This window comes from Choristoneura fumiferana, chromosome 24, assembly GCF_025370935.1.
Source record: "Choristoneura fumiferana chromosome 24, NRCan_CFum_1, whole genome shotgun sequence".
Taxonomy (NCBI): Eukaryota; Metazoa; Arthropoda; class Insecta; order Lepidoptera; family Tortricidae; genus Choristoneura; species Choristoneura fumiferana.
This window is the reverse complement of record NC_133495.1, coordinates 5,640,108-5,657,974: the sequence shown is the minus strand read 5'-3', so window position 1 is coordinate 5,657,974 and position 17,867 is coordinate 5,640,108. Positions and strand designations below refer to the sequence as shown.

At 37.6% G+C, this 17,867-nt stretch overlaps 3 protein-coding genes across 6 annotated transcripts in view; 2 read left to right on the top strand and 1 right to left on the bottom strand.

The window, feature by feature from the left end:
- The window catches only part of TfAP-2 (transcription factor AP-2), an 82,167-nt gene extending 77,296 nt beyond the window's left edge, over window positions 1-4,871 (top strand). For all 4 annotated transcript variants that reach the window (XM_074106138.1, XM_074106136.1, XM_074106137.1 and 1 more), the window contains one exon: window positions 16-4,871. In XM_074106138.1, the coding sequence (XP_073962239.1) occupies window positions 16-123 (108 nt within the window). In that variant the 3' untranslated portion in view covers window positions 124-4,871. The remainder of the gene's footprint in view (window positions 1-15) is intronic.
- Window positions 4,872-6,414: 1,543 nt separating this feature from the next.
- Window positions 6,415-10,608, top strand: LOC141441419 (uncharacterized). Its single transcript, XM_074106143.1, has 2 exons — window positions 6,415-8,662; window positions 9,696-10,608. Exons 1-2 carry the CDS (start codon window positions 6,521-6,523, stop codon window positions 9,801-9,803), a joined length of 2,250 nt encoding a protein of 749 aa, XP_073962244.1. The 5' UTR covers window positions 6,415-6,520; the 3' UTR covers window positions 9,804-10,608.
- A 1,254-nt stretch (window positions 10,609-11,862) lies between these two features.
- Window positions 11,863-17,673, bottom strand: RpL7 (ribosomal protein L7). Its single transcript, XM_074106140.1, has 7 exons — window positions 17,583-17,673; window positions 16,666-16,813; window positions 15,991-16,110; window positions 15,186-15,275; window positions 14,219-14,362; window positions 13,346-13,498; window positions 11,863-12,025 (listed from the first exon to the last, which is right to left on the bottom strand). Exons 2-7 carry the CDS (start codon window positions 16,807-16,809, stop codon window positions 11,885-11,887), a joined length of 792 nt encoding a protein of 263 aa, XP_073962241.1. The 5' UTR covers window positions 16,810-16,813; window positions 17,583-17,673; the 3' UTR covers window positions 11,863-11,884.
- Window positions 17,674-17,867: the final 194 nt, after the last annotated feature.

Here is a 17,867-nt window from a genome sequence, read left to right as displayed (position 1 = left end):
TGCTTTTATTTTCAGAATTTCCTGAACGAGTCCCTGAAGCACTTAGACAAACTATATCCCCAAAGTGGCATGGTGTCGTCTTCGATGGACAAAACCAAAATGGACCCTGATATCAAGAAGTAACACCAACATAACGACGGAAACGTCGGAAACAAGACTCAACGCACCCAACAGTGCGCGACTAAATTAGTGACCAAGGAACTATGCATTCAGCTGAATACGTCATATCGATTACATACCGCCAACTTACAAAAAATGAACGGAGATTGCGTATTTATTTTTATGATGATCTTCGTCTGTGGCCCGCATACAAAAGTGCAATTATAATACTCAAGATTGTGAGATTATGTAAATATAGATATAGTAATAAATACCATAGTATTAATTAGCATTTATAGTAGATATAATTCTCAGGCCATGATTTCGTGCTTTCCTCGAGACGGAACTATTTTTATTACGAGGTTATGAATTAACGCAATGGACAAACACCGCAATAAATGACATATCAAATTGTAAATAGTTATTGTACAGTATGTGCCTACATACAGCACGGATAGAGGAATAATGCGCGTAAAAATCTTAACCTGACTAAAATATTTCCGAGTACCTTATTACCACGATTATTTTACCGTCATGTGTATATTCCCTTTTAAAATCTTTCAAATGTTTATGTTTTTCACTCTTACATAAATATCACACAAGGGACTTAATCATAAATTTAATATTATGAAAAATACCTTGACGACTCGGCCACATTCCTGTGGTGTGGTATAATTTAACTTAACGTTGTAAAATTACTTTTTCACTTCTCATGCTCGTTAACTTCATATTTATGCTGGATCTAGGCGACATAAAAAAAATACTTATTATGCTCTAGTGCATAAAGTAAAATCTTCTTCTAAGACCAAGGCAATCAAATTGTCAACAGCCACAAACAAAAAAGTTTCTATATATATTTTTTAATATTTTAAATTCATGTAAAACGAAAAAACAGTCAAATCAAACTAAATTAACAAAACTAAAAAATATGTGAACAATTGTTTCCACTGTTGCTATTTAATTTCCTCTCAATCAAAGTGAAAAGCAGTGTAAAACGCGAGCATAAAACCCATTTCCCCCTCAACAAGTCCATTCACCCTCGCCGTACCGGCTCGGGTGGCTATGTGAAAGTCTCGGCTAAAATGGCTCGTTTTATGTTCTTGTTGTACAATCTACTAATAGTCATAATTGCTTTTTTTACAAACCTTTTTGCAATCCGAGTTTTTTCACATACTGCCAAACGTGGCAACTTTACTTTCTATAAGCAACTGTGCCATAGTCCTCTTTTATTCAACTGTCACTAAAGAGTAATATTTTAAAAGTAACACACTGCGCACCTTTAAAATTAAACTAAAACAATTCGAAATATTCACATTTCCAAAATAAACTTTAAATAAAACACAATCTGGTTGAATTTTAAAATGAGAAAATTTCGAATTATTTGAGTTTAATTTTAAAGATGCGACTGGTGCTATTATTAAAATATTTAATCAAATCAGCTAATTTCAGCATATAATATCAATATCTCACTACTGGCAAATAAAGGGCCAACGGGCAAAATTGCTACAGAGGGCAAAATTGCTACATTTGACGGTATTGTGATAAAGTCTGAGACATGGTGGTGGAGCAAAGGTTTCTACGCTCATTCTTCTTGTAGCCGTGCTGTACTAAAGTTTAACATAGCATTTTCACCGATCGTTCGAATTTAGTAAGACCTCCTTAGTTTTTTAAGTAATTAGGTATAGTTTTGCTAGTGAATCAATGTGAAAGTGTGCCAATTAGTTAATTAATGGATACTGGTGGGTGTCCGACGATTAAGTATTTAATATTTATTACTGTCGCATGTATATAGTACCTACGAGTTACTTTCTTGCCTGAGCGAGCTACTTGCTCCGTTGTGTGATACTTGGTAAACTTAATAACTCTTCTCCAGCCTGTGCATATCGTCTCACTGTTGAGCACAGTCAACTACAAAGACATCGATACGGTCAAAGTTAAAAAGATATGTATACACAAATTTATTAACTTAACCTCTAGGTCGGTGCATGCATATATTTGTAACTTTAGCTGTATCCATCTCTTCGTAGTTGACTGTATTTGCCTCCAATCAGTACAAGAGGGCTTGCACTAGTTCCTACAAGGATCCCGTATGAATTGAGAATTTTATACATATTAAACCACCTTGCAGCTGTGTACCTACAGAAGGGCTATTACGAAATTCGAAATCGAAGTTCGTATCGTACCGTCCCGCTGACGCTAATATTTTTAATACAAGAGTGACAGATATACTTAATACGATACGAAATTCAATTTTCGAAATTCATAGCAGCCCCCCAGGATTCTGCACGACTTTTTGGGTGGGGCTCTTGTATGCGTTCAACCGTCGTTTTCCATGTGTTTATGGCAACTCCATGAGACGTTAATAAAATCTAAAATTCAATGTTAATGCCAGAAGCCGAGAGTAAACTGTAGTAACATAACTTAAGTGGTGACAGGCTGTGAAAATATCAAGATAAAACTTTTCAGTTTCAAATCGCTAGATTGTTAAGTTTGCCAAGTAAATTACCAACTTAATGGAAGTCTGTTTAAAAATACTTACATCGATAAATGTGTTGATATTTGAAGCGGCAGCTTTGACGTATTTTTGTGATTTAATTTAGATATTCTTCAAGCACTTGCTCAACACTGAATTTTAAATGATCTGTAATCGTGTGCCAAATGATAATTTCAGGTATATACTTCACTTAGGTAGGCAAAGTTTTTGTTATTTTTCTAATCGAAGACTTTTATCGTTCTAATACGTATTCTCTCGCCATATTAATTCAATTTTAAAACTATTAAATAATTTTAGCCTTTCAACCACTGCGTTGAATTATGAGTGGTTGAAAGCGAAGAGATTGAGACTAGAGAATAGAGGCATGACAAAAGTATTCTAGATCCAAAATCGCTATGTGTAAATCATGCGATGCTATTATTGACCCTGTTACTAAGGTAGCTGGTGTTAAGATATAAAAATAATAACGATGAACTACAAAATGGCGAAATATTTCTGATTACTTCTAACTCATTCTTACTAAGATATGTTAGACCAGAACAAATAATTTGTTGAAATTAATTATTAATGAATGTTACTCTGTCGCTACTTTTATTATCCCTCTATACCTAGTCTTAACTCTTTGATGCTACTTCACGACCCACAGATAAGTAAAGAAAATCCTGTGGAGTTTTAGAAATCCTGTATATACGAGGCATTCATTTGATATTAAAAGATATTGTAATATAACTCACGTCTTAAACCGAGTTTAGCTCGACATGTTTCGGGCTTTTTCGTAGCCCTTCCTCTCAGCCGCCGGGTCGCGTGCTCCTGAGAGGAAGGGCTACGAAATAGCCCGAAACAGTCGAGCTAAACTCGGTTTAAGACGTGAGTTATCCGTTACAATATCTTTTAATATGAGTGAGTCTCACGGTAGTTTCGCATTCATTTGAGATTAATTTTAATTTACTTTAGTTTATATTACGCTTAGTCGACATCAGTAGATTCTTTACTTTTTGCTGAATACCTCATTGTCAGTTTAAGGCTTTGTGAAGTTGGATCAGGGTAAAATTGTGACCGAGACGCACATTTATAAAACAATACTAATTTTAACTTAAACGATACTGTACTCTGCCTTTAAACTCCTTCAAACCTAAACATACTTGTCCTTTTTGGCCCAGCAAGTTTTACCTATCAAGCAAATAATAGGTATACATATATCCCTTTCTAGTCCGTAAACGAGTGCGAAAGGGATGGAAGTTAAAATCTACGATTGACGTTAATGTCTAGGGCCTTCAAGGGTTTATGTACAGACTGAACCTTGATTGAATCGGGCCTGAAATACACGTTTTAGGACATTGTAATACCTAATTCTTTCTAAACGGTTTATTAGAGCTACACCCAGTCAAGGTGATCTTGTTTACACTATGCGAATTTATGAGCCCGATATTTATGGAACTTTATTTATACTTATTATGGACCACTCCGTATTTTAAGTCTTGCCCTTAGCCCAGATTTTTGTGCTAATACTTGATTCCGAGGGAACCTTACCCGGCACAGTTGGACTACCCGGTCATATCGTATATGGAAGGATGGAAGGTCAGAGCTCGCCCGCTAAGGCACTTGAATTTGCCCGCCAACGAGTTGATCAGCCAGCCAGCTGCAAAGTAAAGCAAAGCAAAGTAGTGGTCCGGCGCCGCCTCAGACTTAAAACATTTTGCCCACCTAGAAAATCTAATGGCCAGCTAGTCTAAACCCCGCATTCCATTTCTTATAGGGCAAAAGTTAATTAAGGGTCCCGAAATATCGGACTCTGAATAAAGAGTAGTGTGTTAGCAGTACTTAGTGATTTCATATTTCGTCAGCCTAATTTGTTAACCTTCAACACGAAAACCTGCTAAATACTCATTTTTATTAATTTCCTGTGATTTGTGTAAGATATGCTGTTAATTATATCTTTAAAATATCAAGTTTAGTCAGAGCTACAAACGAGATTTTCAAAATTTTGATTAGTTAACGATTGAAGATTTTATGGAGTTTTCTCAATGACCTGTAAACTTAGTCTAAATGGACTTAGAAGGTTAACGAATTAGGCTGACGATTTACTTTTGCGCTATGGCTGTGTTCTGAATTGAATATGACAAATTAAAGATCACTGTTTTAACTTCGGCACAATTTTTTAAATGGTTGGTTGTGTAATGTCAAATGACCGTTCATCACTTTTGTAAAAATGTTTGTCATAAAAATGTCAATTGTGTTTGTTTCGTTTTCTGGAGTAAATGAATGATGTTATATTGGACGTTGTTACTTTTTAATCATGATGACTTACGTACGGCTGCGTGCTCTAATAGCATTTCCCTTAAATGTTTAGAAGTGCTGCGTGGTCTAGCATTTCCAAGTTTTGAAGTTTCGACTAGTGTATTTTTTACTGTCATTTTAATGGAAAATGGACAACTCGAAGTTACGTCAAAGCAGAAAAATGACAATTTGACATACATCGACTAGGAAAATTGTTCATCTTGAATATTGTCTGTCTGTCTAAAATTGACAAATTTGATGTAGGTACCTACGCCAAAAAAAAACGACCACCTTGTATTTACGTACACTCAGAAACAGAAACAGTCCTGGATTTGTCATTAGGCCGTATAAGCCGCGGCCTAGGGGCGGCAGATTTCAGAGGACGAGAAAATTATTATTTTAGAAAGGTACATGGCGCGGCGGAAATAAAGTGGTCTATACTCATAAAAAATATAAATCCGACACTGCTCAGAAATATGACGAATGGTATATAAATATTTATATTCCACCCGAAATCATTTGTTTTGGGCCTACATATTAAGACTTGATTTAGACAACATTCACTTATTGCTTATTTAATTTTGATTTAATTCATAATGGACAATATTCTAGTTGGATTCAATTAATTTACAATTTAAAAATTAATTTGGTTGTAAATATTTTTAAGCAAAAAAATAGGTTAAGGTAGAAGTAGTCTATACTGTAGGCGACAGGCTAGCAACCTGTCACTATTGACTATTGTACTGTTTTTGTAAACGTCAAACCTACAATTGCTAAAAGTGGCTCCGAAGCGGTAACGTTTCGTGTGCTCTGCCTACTACGTGTGTTTTTTGTGTGTGTATTTTTAAGCATAATTACATTTTGACAAAATTCATTTTGGTTGATATTCATTTAGGTCCAAATTCAAAACGGTCAGTGGACGATTTTCCATTTGCACCGAATGACAGTAAATCATAAAATCCCGCGGCACTAGCTGTGTGACCGCTATTTTCTGCACATACAGAACAGACCACTATCTATTTATTTATTTATTTATTTCATAACATTTACACGGCATTACAGTATACATCCAATTCACCGTAAAACTAAAAAAAAAAAACAAATTAAAAATTAACATTTAACTAGTAAACTAACAAGACAAGACATAGCTCACATAACGCTCGATTTCCTTTTATCCATCTCCACACAAAACCTAAAGCATTCACTGCACACTGCCGACAGTCTCCCAGCTAACAGGTCAAGGTCCGGCGCGGATACCAAAAACGCATTAAGCATCGCCAGCGCCCGAAGGAGCGGCGAGCCTCTGCGCCGAACTATGTCTGCACCGAAGGTCTGCACATGTGACAGTCGCGCACACCATTCAGCGCTCACGCCTGGCTGCCTCGCCCACTCGATATATTATATCGCTTATTTTAGTCCCCCACGATACCTTATTTTTACCTCTGCGTATTAATTGTCACAGCTGGACTTTCGTGCCACGCGCTGCACATTAATTTCTGAACGGATAGTAAACGTCAAATCTGACGGCTGTCAGTACTTTACAAACCGCTCAAAAATACTCAAAATTAGTTAATCCCAGTCCCACCGGCACTATTAAAAAGTTATTAAACGCTTTAACATAAGTTTTAACGGCTGAAATTAAAAATATAAATGTCTGAAAATGCTGAAATGGACTGTGAGGACCCAGCGGAGACAAAGAGAGCTTATAAGTGTAATTACCAGTTATTCGACAATCTAAACGTGGTTTACAACTCGTCGACTTCAATGATCATATTTTGGAATAAGTATCAGTTGTTCCTTTACGAGAACTTTAATTTCGATGACGCCACGATAATTTTCACTCCTGAATTCCTCGTACATCAAATTTTGATATCGAACAACTATTTATTATGCTTGGACTGCAACGGTAACATTCACGTAACATCGCTAAAATTTAAAAATTGCGCTCAGAAACGGTTAAAAACTAACTTTCAACCGCGTCAAGAGAATATTGTGGCCTGGGTGCAGCGTAACGAACACGTCCTGAGTTTGAAATTGGAAGACGAAACATACTCCCTTTGCCTTAATAAAATGGTCACAGAATTATCAAAGGTGAAACAAATCCAAATTAGATATGATGACGACACTTGGCCCCTTCCAAAAACTACGCAACAGAAGTGCTTGATAACTGCTTGTAAGGTCCCTGAAAATGATGAGAATGTGAAAAAATTGTTTAATACCTTAAATTTGCTGGATTATGACATTGTGATCATAACTTTTGATAGAATGGATACTTTCGCGTGCTTATTTAACCCTAACACCTTCGAAAACGAGTTAAAACTAGTCAAACTGTACTCGTCTCCATTAGAAATACATACTATACAAATTTTAGAGTTGGAAGACTTGAATATTTTATTTGCGCTTACATCAGGGACGGTAATGAAACTGCCATTAGTAAAATCGACGCCGCCGCCCGTGGCGATTCACCTAAACACAGCTATTTATAAATTTGTAGCGTCAAAAGACATTTTCATGTACACAGATGGTATTTCAATGTGGAAAACAGAAGATAGTTTCACAAGCATTAAATTCACCCAGCTATTTGTAAGACAAGTGAAAGACTTTGTCAAATGCGGTGATCAATTGATCTGCACAACTTATTCAAACCTGTTCTATTTATTACCTGTTGATAATGAAAATATTTATTTAGAGGCCAATTACTCGGAGTTTTGTCCTGTTGAAAAACTGTCTAACAATACTGAATATTTATTTAAGGTTTTTGAAGAAGCTAACAACAATATTGAAGTAGTTGATAAAGTATATGAAGAAGGCAATTATATTACAGCTATGGCATTATCAAATAGGCCAGACCTTATGGAGACTGTTGTACAAACTGAAGTAGTGGTCTATGACTATTATGAGGATGTTATTAAAGAAAATCAGGGTATCATGCTAATGGAAGACTTAAAGGAGTATTTTAGAGTTAATTCCATATATTTACTAGTAAAAATAACAACTTTGCAAATGGAGGCTCTTGTTAATGAACTGATGAAACAATTGTTTAATGCATCAAAGTTCCATATATCATTGTATTCTGATGACAAGCTTGTGAAAACAAACAGTATAAATATACCTGAAAGTCTAAAGAAAATAAATCTGTTGATACCCATTGATAGTATGACAACCAATATGGCTAATATTAAACTGGTTGTTGAAATAGTTCTACATATTCCCGGTGCATCAGTTAACGAACCAGCATGGTTAACATTCTACCACATAGAAAGTCACATAAATCCAGAATACTTCATCAAAACAGACTTGATTTCAAACAAAAATGTTACTTCAAAAGACCCAGAGGAGCCAATCGAGGAACTTATTTTAAAACTAACCCTCGATGAGACTGAGAGTCTGTTCAAATTCTCAAGCTTACCCAGTTTGAAAGGAAATCCATCATCGCTGTCTTTATATGTCAAACTACCCCCGAATTACAGGGACATTTTCCAAAACAGAGAACTGTTGAATAGACACTACAATTCTATAAAAGCTGATTATTTGTTCAAGCAATTGTCATCTGAAGAATTTTTGCAATCTAAAAATTACTTGACATTTGAAATTGGCAGACTTAAAGTTGAAGTTGAGATAGTGTCTGATGAATTGCAGCATGTGTCCAGCGCGTTGCTGAGGGTGGCGTGTGAGTGCGTGGAGACTGCTCAAAAGATGAGGAATTTCTTTGCTGACTTGATTTATGATAACTTTGATTCGCCTCATCCAAGCACGAAGTTTGTTGATCACATATTATATTCGGCTACTGAGGTATTAATTTTGTTTTATAAATACAATTTTATTATACTATTAAAAAAAAGAAAGGGCCATTTGACTTTCATTCATCCGTAAAATTAAATCAAAAATATATTTACATTTAATTTAAAGTATTTGTAACCATCTTTTAGGCAATTATTATTATTATATTCGTATTTTCGTTTTACAAGTGAAACTTACATGGCCCCTATTTTCTCTTGTGTAGTATATATATATATATACATACTAATATTATAAACATGACTGATTGACCCTATCAATCTCTCAAAGCGTCAGCAACACACCTGTGATACCCCTTGTGTTACGGGTGTCTATGGGCGGCGGTGATTGCTTGACATCAGGTGGACCGCATGCTTGTTTGTCCCCTCTCATATAGAAAAGACTGACAGAACAAAATCAGGGGTCCAGTTCAGTTTGCGGAGCTCTTACAGGCTTTGTGTTTTGTCACAGTGCAGTTATGAAGCCTGGCTAGTTGAAACAGAGTACAATAGCTAGAAATGATGTGGCGCCGTAAAAACTCGATTTCCACCAGATTGCCTAAGGGCCTAGGCTAGCTGGCGCGGATGCACGACGCAGGCGCACGTTTGCGGGTGCGGGTGCAGGTAATGTCGTCGCACGCGACGCACGCAGTTAGCGCTGCTCATACTATCGTTCAACAGGCGTCCACCCGCTCCGTGAGAAAACCGCGTCAGCTAGCGTACGCCCTAAGTTAAGCCCCTGTATAACTAACTACCATGATATTCATTTCGTGCCATATAAAAATACCCCTTAACTTTAAAGTAACAGCAGTTATGAATTAATTATTATGGTGTATCATGTTATAGCTTATACTGAAGGAAAACGTCGTGAAGAAACCTGTACAAACCTGCGAAGCACAGTGGTGTGTGTGATCTCAATCCTCACTGGGCTTGCGATGGAACTGCGACCGCAGCCCTCTCATTCCGGGAGGACTGTGCCCAGCAGGGGACCGTTTATAGCCTTGTATGATGGTCATGTTATAACTAACATCCTGTGTATTTTGTTTCAGAATATGCAGAAAGCTCTCATAGAGAGTGGCGATGTAGGAAATGCGAAAAACCTTTACGTATTAACTAAACAGTTCCAGAAAAATGTTATTGGCTCTCTGCCACTTTAAATTTTTAAAAAGTTTTGCTATTTTTTGTCCTTACACTTTAATTTAATCACAATTCAATTAAAAAATAAGAAGTACATAATAAATTTTATCTGTCTACGCCAATATAGTAAATCCTCCATTATGCGTTCAAAAACCATTCTATTATGAACACGGCTGTATCGTAATGTTCATTACGATACCTAAATGGATATCGTAATGAACATTACCGCACCGGAGCAGTGGCGGGGCTTATGCTTCACCAGGCTCAGGAGGTCGTGTCATGGGGCAGACATAGTTCTAGTTGCAATGCATGTCATTCTCAATGGTTCTTGAACGCCTGGTAGAGGATTTAATATATGGATAAAGTAATGTATGCAGTTGCACGCTACGCCTCGTTCCTTTAAACCACACTCGTGTTTTAAGGACCCTTATTACGTAACAGTTGCATAAACTACTTTATTAAAATACAGTCAGATGTAGAATTTCACGGTGGGATATTAGGTTATTATAAAAAAATAATTATGATGCATGACTTTAGCATGTCATAGATTTAATGGTTTCTCTTTGCAGCGCTTATACCCTCAATGTTAATTTGCAAGATGCGGACTGAAGGTCTCTCTCTCTATTGTTATTGTTTTTGTATTTTGTAACTTTGTGTGTATGTACCTATATATTATAAGCCTATTTTAAATGTATGCCATACGATTAAATAAATAAATGGTTTCTCTAAGTAATATTTTTATAAATGTTGTGATGTACTGTAAGCAAAGCATGTGATATTAATGATATTGTACAATAAGATATTATAATTTTGGAATATACTTTACTTAAGTGTCTTATTTTCGCGTCAAAGAATCCCTCTCTAATGATCCATTGCTTACAAAACATCTTATTAAAGTCTATCGACTGATTGTAGATTATGTAATATAAAAAAAGAAAAGAATTTGCCGCGGCAGTGTTTCGCTATCGTTGATAGTGGATCAAGCAACTATTTTCTGAATGTTCTCCTGTCCTGAAACTCAGGAGATATCAGTGATACACTTAGTTAAAAAAATGCAATAAATACTGTTAGCATGCTTAGATGAGCCATGAAGGAAAATTGCCTTAAAAACTGGATGGGAAACAATAATGTACAACTCATAATGTACGACGTGATAATCCGAAGCATTATTGCTTCCGATTGTCATGCCGTACATTATTATGGTCGCGCATTATCAGGGCGTACAAAATATTGCGCGCGCTGTAATGTACGTAGTGATAATGTACGACGTGATAATCTGAATGCAATCGATTCGAATGAGATATAGTCGGAGCAGATCCGACCTGGTCGGCGAGGCAGCTCTCGCCCTTCGTCAGGTGTTTTTTTTTCCAATCACGGAAATCGTAAAAAGCATGATAATCGGAAGACATAATGCTTCGGATTATCACGTCGTACATGATTGGTAACTCCCTGCTAGTTCGGTACAGGGTGGTAATGCACGGCATAATAATTCGTGCACATAAGCACGGATTATCAGGCCGTGCATTAACAAGTCGTCCATTACACCCAACTGGATTTCTACCCTTCCTACCCCATAAAATCATACTTTTAATAACTCAGGAAACGTAACCATGGCAACAAGCTACATACTATAATAGCATTGTTCTCTTTCAAATGTAAACTTTTCTCTCTGCCCTTATTCCTTTCTATGTCTTGCTTCTATGACTCTTGAGGCCTTATCTAACGAACTCGGAATCACTGTCGTTTTCATCACTTCTTTCTTTCACTCGGTAAATGAGGGTAGAAAGAGATGGTGTATGTATATGATCAGCGCTCGAGCGTTAGGCACGCTTCATACACATGGTCAAGTAGAAACGTATGACCTACAAAAACAAATATTTTTATTCAAAGCAAAGCAAAAAGCGGCACGGTCGCCGTGCCATGTGAAAGCTGTCTATGTAGCTCGTACATTTCTAATTAAACACGGCATGGCGACCGTGCCGTGACCGTGTGCATGTGAAGTGGGCCTTAGCCAATATGACCACTGGTCATCCTTGTGTCCTGGTTGGTTCAGAAAAGGTGAGAACAAAAACAAGAAACTAGAATTAAATCTATTTATTTCTTAGACCATCCGTCTGAGAAGCTCGTTAATCTTGTCTTCTCGGTTACCGAAGTCTCCTCCGTCGACGTAATGGATCGTCTTCTTGCGCCAGCCGCCGGTCGGGTTGTTCAGCTTGAAGGGCCACAGGAAATTGCTGGCATACTAAAAAAAAAAAAAAATTACATTTCTGACTGGTATTTAGCGTAGTCTGTTCGCAGAGTTGATAAACATTATGTTTCAAAATAGCGACTGTCGCTATAAACTTTCGTAAACTGAATGACGGACGCACACTGAGATTCGTAGACACAGGGGGGCTCCTACGAAATTCGAAAATGAAAGTTCGTATCGTACCGTCCCTCTCACTCTTGTTTTAAATAATGATAAGCGTGAGCGGGACGGCAAGACACGAAGTTCGAATTTTCGAATACTTCGTTTTTTATTACTACTTCGTAGTAAAGGGCCAGGCACCCAGCTGTAAAGCACGTGCGCGGGCGGCTCCGCGATCGTTCGGTCAGCAAGTTTCTTACTCTTCGGCGTTTTACTCTCCACGGTTAATACGTAACAATAAATATGTTTTCATAATCTTTTGACAACGGAGCACATAACAGGCTATTCAATGCACTATAAATAAAAATGTAGTTTTTCCCTTTTATCTTTTTATGATCATTGGTAAAAATAATTAGGGGTCCTGGTCCATATTAAACAGCCATATTAGTTATAAAACAGCCATCATTTCTGGTTTAACGAATGTCCGAGCACTAGGAAAGTTGACACCGCACGTCGCGGGGCACCATAGGGGCGCTCGGGTCGCTCTGCGCTCCAAAACACCGACACCTGCACGGGCAGGGGCGGCTCGTGCGGAGCGCATATTTTACCAATGTATCTAACAATTTCTGAGAACTTTTCTTGCAGGTCTAAACTCGGCTTAACGCCATCGCATACACTATCTCTTTCTACCTTCTTCTTATACAGTGTAAAGAAGTTGTAAAAACAATTGTACTGTACAGTTGTGTGCATAATGGTTTTCCATCAACAGTTTGACGACCGGATGGCCAAGTGGTTAGAGAACCTGACTATGCAGCTCGAGGGCTTGGAGGCTAAGACAGGCGAAATATCGCTAGATAGCGTTAGTATCGTGAGGTTTTTTTGATGTTACGGTCTTACTTGCAATTGGCTAATTGTGGGTGACACTCTTTACCGGCCGCGATGATACCGACATGGAAATATCGACCCTGTTTATCGTGTACACGCCCACAGAAATTCTATATTCATATAAGCCAATTGCAAGCAAGACCGTAACGTCAAAAACCTCATGATACTAACGACATCTAGCGATATTCCGCCTGTTTTTTAGCCCTCATTGAGAGAGCACGACAAAAACGAACATTTCTGATAAAATACGATGGAAAACCATTATGTTATGTACTACAACTGTAATTCCAAGCGTGTTAGACAATAAGCCCTAAGGGTAAACAATCTCACCTTGAACTTATCACCGACGGTGAAGATCTCGTGGATAAGATCCTCAATGCAGATGATGTTGTTGTTCTTGCCGAGTTTGTCCTCGATGATCTTGTTGGAGGAGATGGGCACGCGCTGCCCGTCGATCTTAGCGAACCCGCGCTTGTAGATCAGCTGTGGATTGAAAAATGCGTCAATATGAGCGGTAGTGATTGTGGATCAAAATTTGTTTGACTATAACTTGAGCCGTTATTTTCTAAGTAAACACTAATTTAACTTCTCAGACAAAGCTAATAATACTTCATAAGAACTCCTATCGCGTAGTACTATTTCGTTTTTTTTTAACTACCATACCCTTTTCGTATCACGGTGTTTAACGGTCGTAATGAGTGGATCTCTATCACATTTGTAGAAGCCCTCCTCTAGCGATTTGTGGCACAAGAACAAAATAATTGCGATTTTTAAGGTCAAAACACAGTCAAAACAGTTTACAAAGACATTGAAGAGACAGCCATATTATTAAGTTGTTAAGCACAGTTGGTCATTATTATCAGTGTGGATACTAGGCAACGGATAAACATACTTATATACATAAATACATACTTAAATACGTATTAAACATCCAAGACCCGAGAACAAACATTTGTATTATTCATACAAATATCTGCCTGCCTGATCTGGGAATCAAACCCGGGATCTCAAGCTTCGTAGTCAGGTTCTAACCACTTGGCCATCCGGTCGTTAAAAATTTTGAAAAAGTTAAAGATTGTGTTGGGGCTTTTTTCTTGGTCGTCACATCCGATATGTCGTTATATAACTGGTGTTGGTGTTGGTGTTGCTATAACCGATTTTGATTGTATGTGTGTAAGTTAGCATCTAAAAATAAAAACAAACCTCCCGGACGCTCTTCAGGTTGGGGTACCCCCAGGTGATGTAGGGCTCCGCGATGCGCAGCATGTTGACGGTGGCTTTGTTGAGGCGCACGAACACGCCATTGTTGATCTGACGCAGCCTGAACAGCTGCAGCACTTTGCGGACCTGGCCAATTAAAACAGCTGGTTAATTTGCTGGTTTATAAATTCATGTACCATCAGCCAATTTATCTGGTCTACAACCCTAATGTTTACTATCGTTTGGATGTCATAAAACAATAATGAATATGTCAAATGGTGGTGATAAAGAAAGATTGAGGAGATGCGTGAAGGAGATGCAGGATGCTTCCAACCAAAGCAACTGGAGGTATATGGGGGAAAACCCATGTCCAACAGCTGTCCACTGATGGACATATGGAATTTTATTTTATAGCTAATAAATGTCCGAGCACTAGGAAAGTTGACACCGCATGTCGCGGGGCACCATAGGGGCGCTCGGGTCGCTCTGCGCTCCAAAACACCGACACCTGCACGGGCAGGGGCGGCTCGTGCGGAGCGCATACCAATTACGTTCTTAGCCTTTAAACACCTACAAATAACTATCAAATTGGACGGAAATAAGTTTTGGTAAGAAGTATTTTATTAAATATATTTTGATGACCATCCTCTTTGTTACCTGTACTTGTATTGTAATCAAAATTACATACACATAACAAATCTTAAGTCAAATTTAATTTTATTCCTAATTAACTAATTATTCATTTTGAAATGACGGTCTTTCCGAAAGCGCTGGTAGTTTTAAAAAAAAATTACGTGTAAAAGTGCTTATTGCGGCCTATTTACAGAATAAATGATTTTAATTAAGTTACAGTATATTTAAGTAACATAATTTTCACTAGATTAATTTTATTGTAAAATTACATACAAAAATCACAATGTAAATTTGCTTGAAGTTCAATAGTGAAATTGGGAGCCAGGTAATTACTAACCTTGGGTGAGACCTGGTTGATACCACGGATACGGATGACGAAGGCAAGCTTAGCCTCGCCGGGCACATAGTAGTTGCCGCGGTTGCGTGCCTGTACAAAGAAAGCACATATTTAAAATTCAGTTTTAACCACCCCATAAAATACCCAGAAATACCTTGATTGTGTGTAAATTTCAAAATTATAAATAATAATGTCCGAGCGCTAGGAAAGTTGACACCGCACGTCGCGGGGCACCATAGGGGCGCTCGGGTCCCTCTGCGCTCCAAAATACCGACACCTGCACGGGCAGGGGCGGCTCGTGCGGAGCGCATGTTTATGTTCAAATTAGAACTGTTTCATCATCTTTTTTTCTTATATACACTAATTTTCAAATGGATCAAGTAAGGACTTTGTCACATCACTTCAACATAGTGCAGATATACGGTGCTGAAAATTTGACACAACCTAATCGGTGTCTTGTGGTTCACCATAATGGCAATGCGTCACACCACCTTCGTGACAATTTACGACGCCGCGTCATGCTGATATGGCCATGCCCGCACGCCATGCCAGAAATCGCATAGTGACAAGTGACAAAGCTTTAATTAAATTCATTCATGCCAGCTCTTGTGAATCAACCAATATTGTCAAGTCTCTGGCCACTTTGTTTCTTGCTACACCTGTTGGACTTAACCACTATACTATACTACAAAATATACTGAGCGGCAAATCTGGCCCTCACATGTATGCAGTAACAGGTAATTATGCATGTAGAGTGGGGCCAAATTTAGTGACGCTGAGTATAAAATTAAGTTTAAGATCCCACCTGTCTGATTAGCCTAATCTCATCACGCTCCTTGATGCGGTATTCCTTGACATATTGCTCTGCCCTTTTGAAGATATCCTTCTTCTTCTTGATGGCGGCCGAACGCCTCTTGATGGTCACCTGACAACCAGAGAAACCTTAATATCCAGATTAAAACAAAAGGGGATAATTGGAAGATGGTGGACATCATTCAGATTGTAAGATTGACAGCATTGTGATCAGATGAACTATGCCTTTACAATTGTGTATCATCATAAACCAGAGGTTCCTAACCCAAGAAATAAGAACTGATCCTGCATTGGAGGTTTAACAGACAGAAATCAGTAACATAGTATTAATCATAGATTTGAATACAAAGTTAAAGCTTTTTTTCAGTCAAGGGTGGATCCAAAGGAGAGTCATGGGTCATGGGTCATGGGCCCCATATCAAAACATGTTTTTTCACTTAGCTGCCTCTTAGCTTAAGCATGGAAGAATAAATGAGTTTCAATGTTTTATTGGTGAAAAAATAAGTAGACTGACTGTTGTTCAGAAGAACATCATAGCAATTCTGGCAAAGACAGCTTTAAACCATTATTTCCCATTAAAATTTTCTTTTGACAGGTAACAAGATAAATTGTAGTAGTCTAGTAGTATTGCAGACAAACTAAGTTGATTTAAATGAGTGTAGTTTACCTGTACGCGCTTGGCACGCAGGGCATCCCTCCTCTTCCTGTGCTTGAGCACGGACTCTGGGACAGCAGGCAGCTTCTTGCTGTCCTCCTTGCCTTTAACTGGCTTCTTCTCAGCCGCAGGCTTCTTCTGTGTGGTGGCAACCATCGTGCTGGAATGTGAAAGGATTTGTTAGAGCTGATACGGATAGAATCACAATTAGCAATCAAATGGAATATTATTTTAATTCTGAAGGACAAAAGAAATTAATGGAAATGAGACCGCATAACAGTTTTGAAATAGATGTCAAAATAATCAAATAATATACAACATCCTACCATAAGCTTTAAGGTGAGCTTAATTTTTTTTATATATATTATTTAAGGATTACTGAATTTACCATACAATGTTAGACTGGCTGGTAGCAACACTAAAAACTATGACAATGGAATAAATAAAACTATGCAAGATAATTCGCAAAATAATATCAAGTATAGACAGACATAAACAAATGCAAAATATTGCGCGGCTGAAAAGCCAGTTTAAATTGCCATTTTAGTATCGCTACGATAGAGAAAAATATGTACTCTAAAATTTATTCTTCAGGCGTGACAACATTGTTTTAAGGTTAGGTCAGATTCGTCAGTTTATGAGCATGATCAAAATTAAATGATTTAACCTATAGAATGAGTAATTTTAGACGTCTTGACTAATTTCAACACTATTAATTTGAAAAGGTCTCATGATTCTAAAATTTAAAGGCAAAAAACTGGCGTCAACAGCGAGGCGGCATGTCCCCGCATGACAGGCTCCGACAACTTTTAGCACATAACACCCATGGCACATATTTGATCGATATAATTACACTGTAAACGAACTCTCAAGAAAATTGTGATTGTAATTACTTAAACTTAAAATAATAAGTAAATTAATAAATCCACCTGCGAAGTAAAACTCCACGCGGCACGAGTGTCAAATTATCAAAAGAAAGACAGAACAGAAATCATAGACAAGATAGACTTCCGCTGTCGGCCATTTTATTTTTTTGTCATGGCAAGCCTACGACGTAAAGTTCAAGGAGACGCGTTTTTCACTATAAATCAAAAAGGTCATTGTCACAAAATAATTTATAATGAGCATTTGATTTCCATTGCATTGCCATAATATGATTAATTTGCTCTTTTTTTAAGTCATGTAGACTTGAAAGCCAACGTCTTATATCTTAT

Coding starts and splice junctions, on each gene's coding strand:
- LOC141441419 (XM_074106143.1), top strand. CDS start 6,521: ATGTCTGAAAATGCTGAAATGGACTGTGAGGACCCAGCGGAGACAAAG. Junction 8,663..9,695: donor TATTATATTCGGCTACTGAG/GTATTAATTTTG, acceptor ATTTTGTTTCAG/AATATGCAGAAAGCTCTCAT.
- RpL7 (XM_074106140.1), bottom strand. CDS start 16,809: ATGGTTGCCACCACACAGAAGAAGCCTGCGGCTGAGAAGAAGCCAGTT. Junction 15,276..15,990: donor AGATTAGGCTAATCAGACAG/GTGGGATCTTAA, acceptor TTCTTTGTACAG/GCACGCAACCGCGGCAACTA. Junction 12,026..13,345: donor CCGTCGGTGATAAGTTCAAG/GTGAGATTGTTT, acceptor TTTTTTTTTTAG/TATGCCAGCAATTTCCTGTG.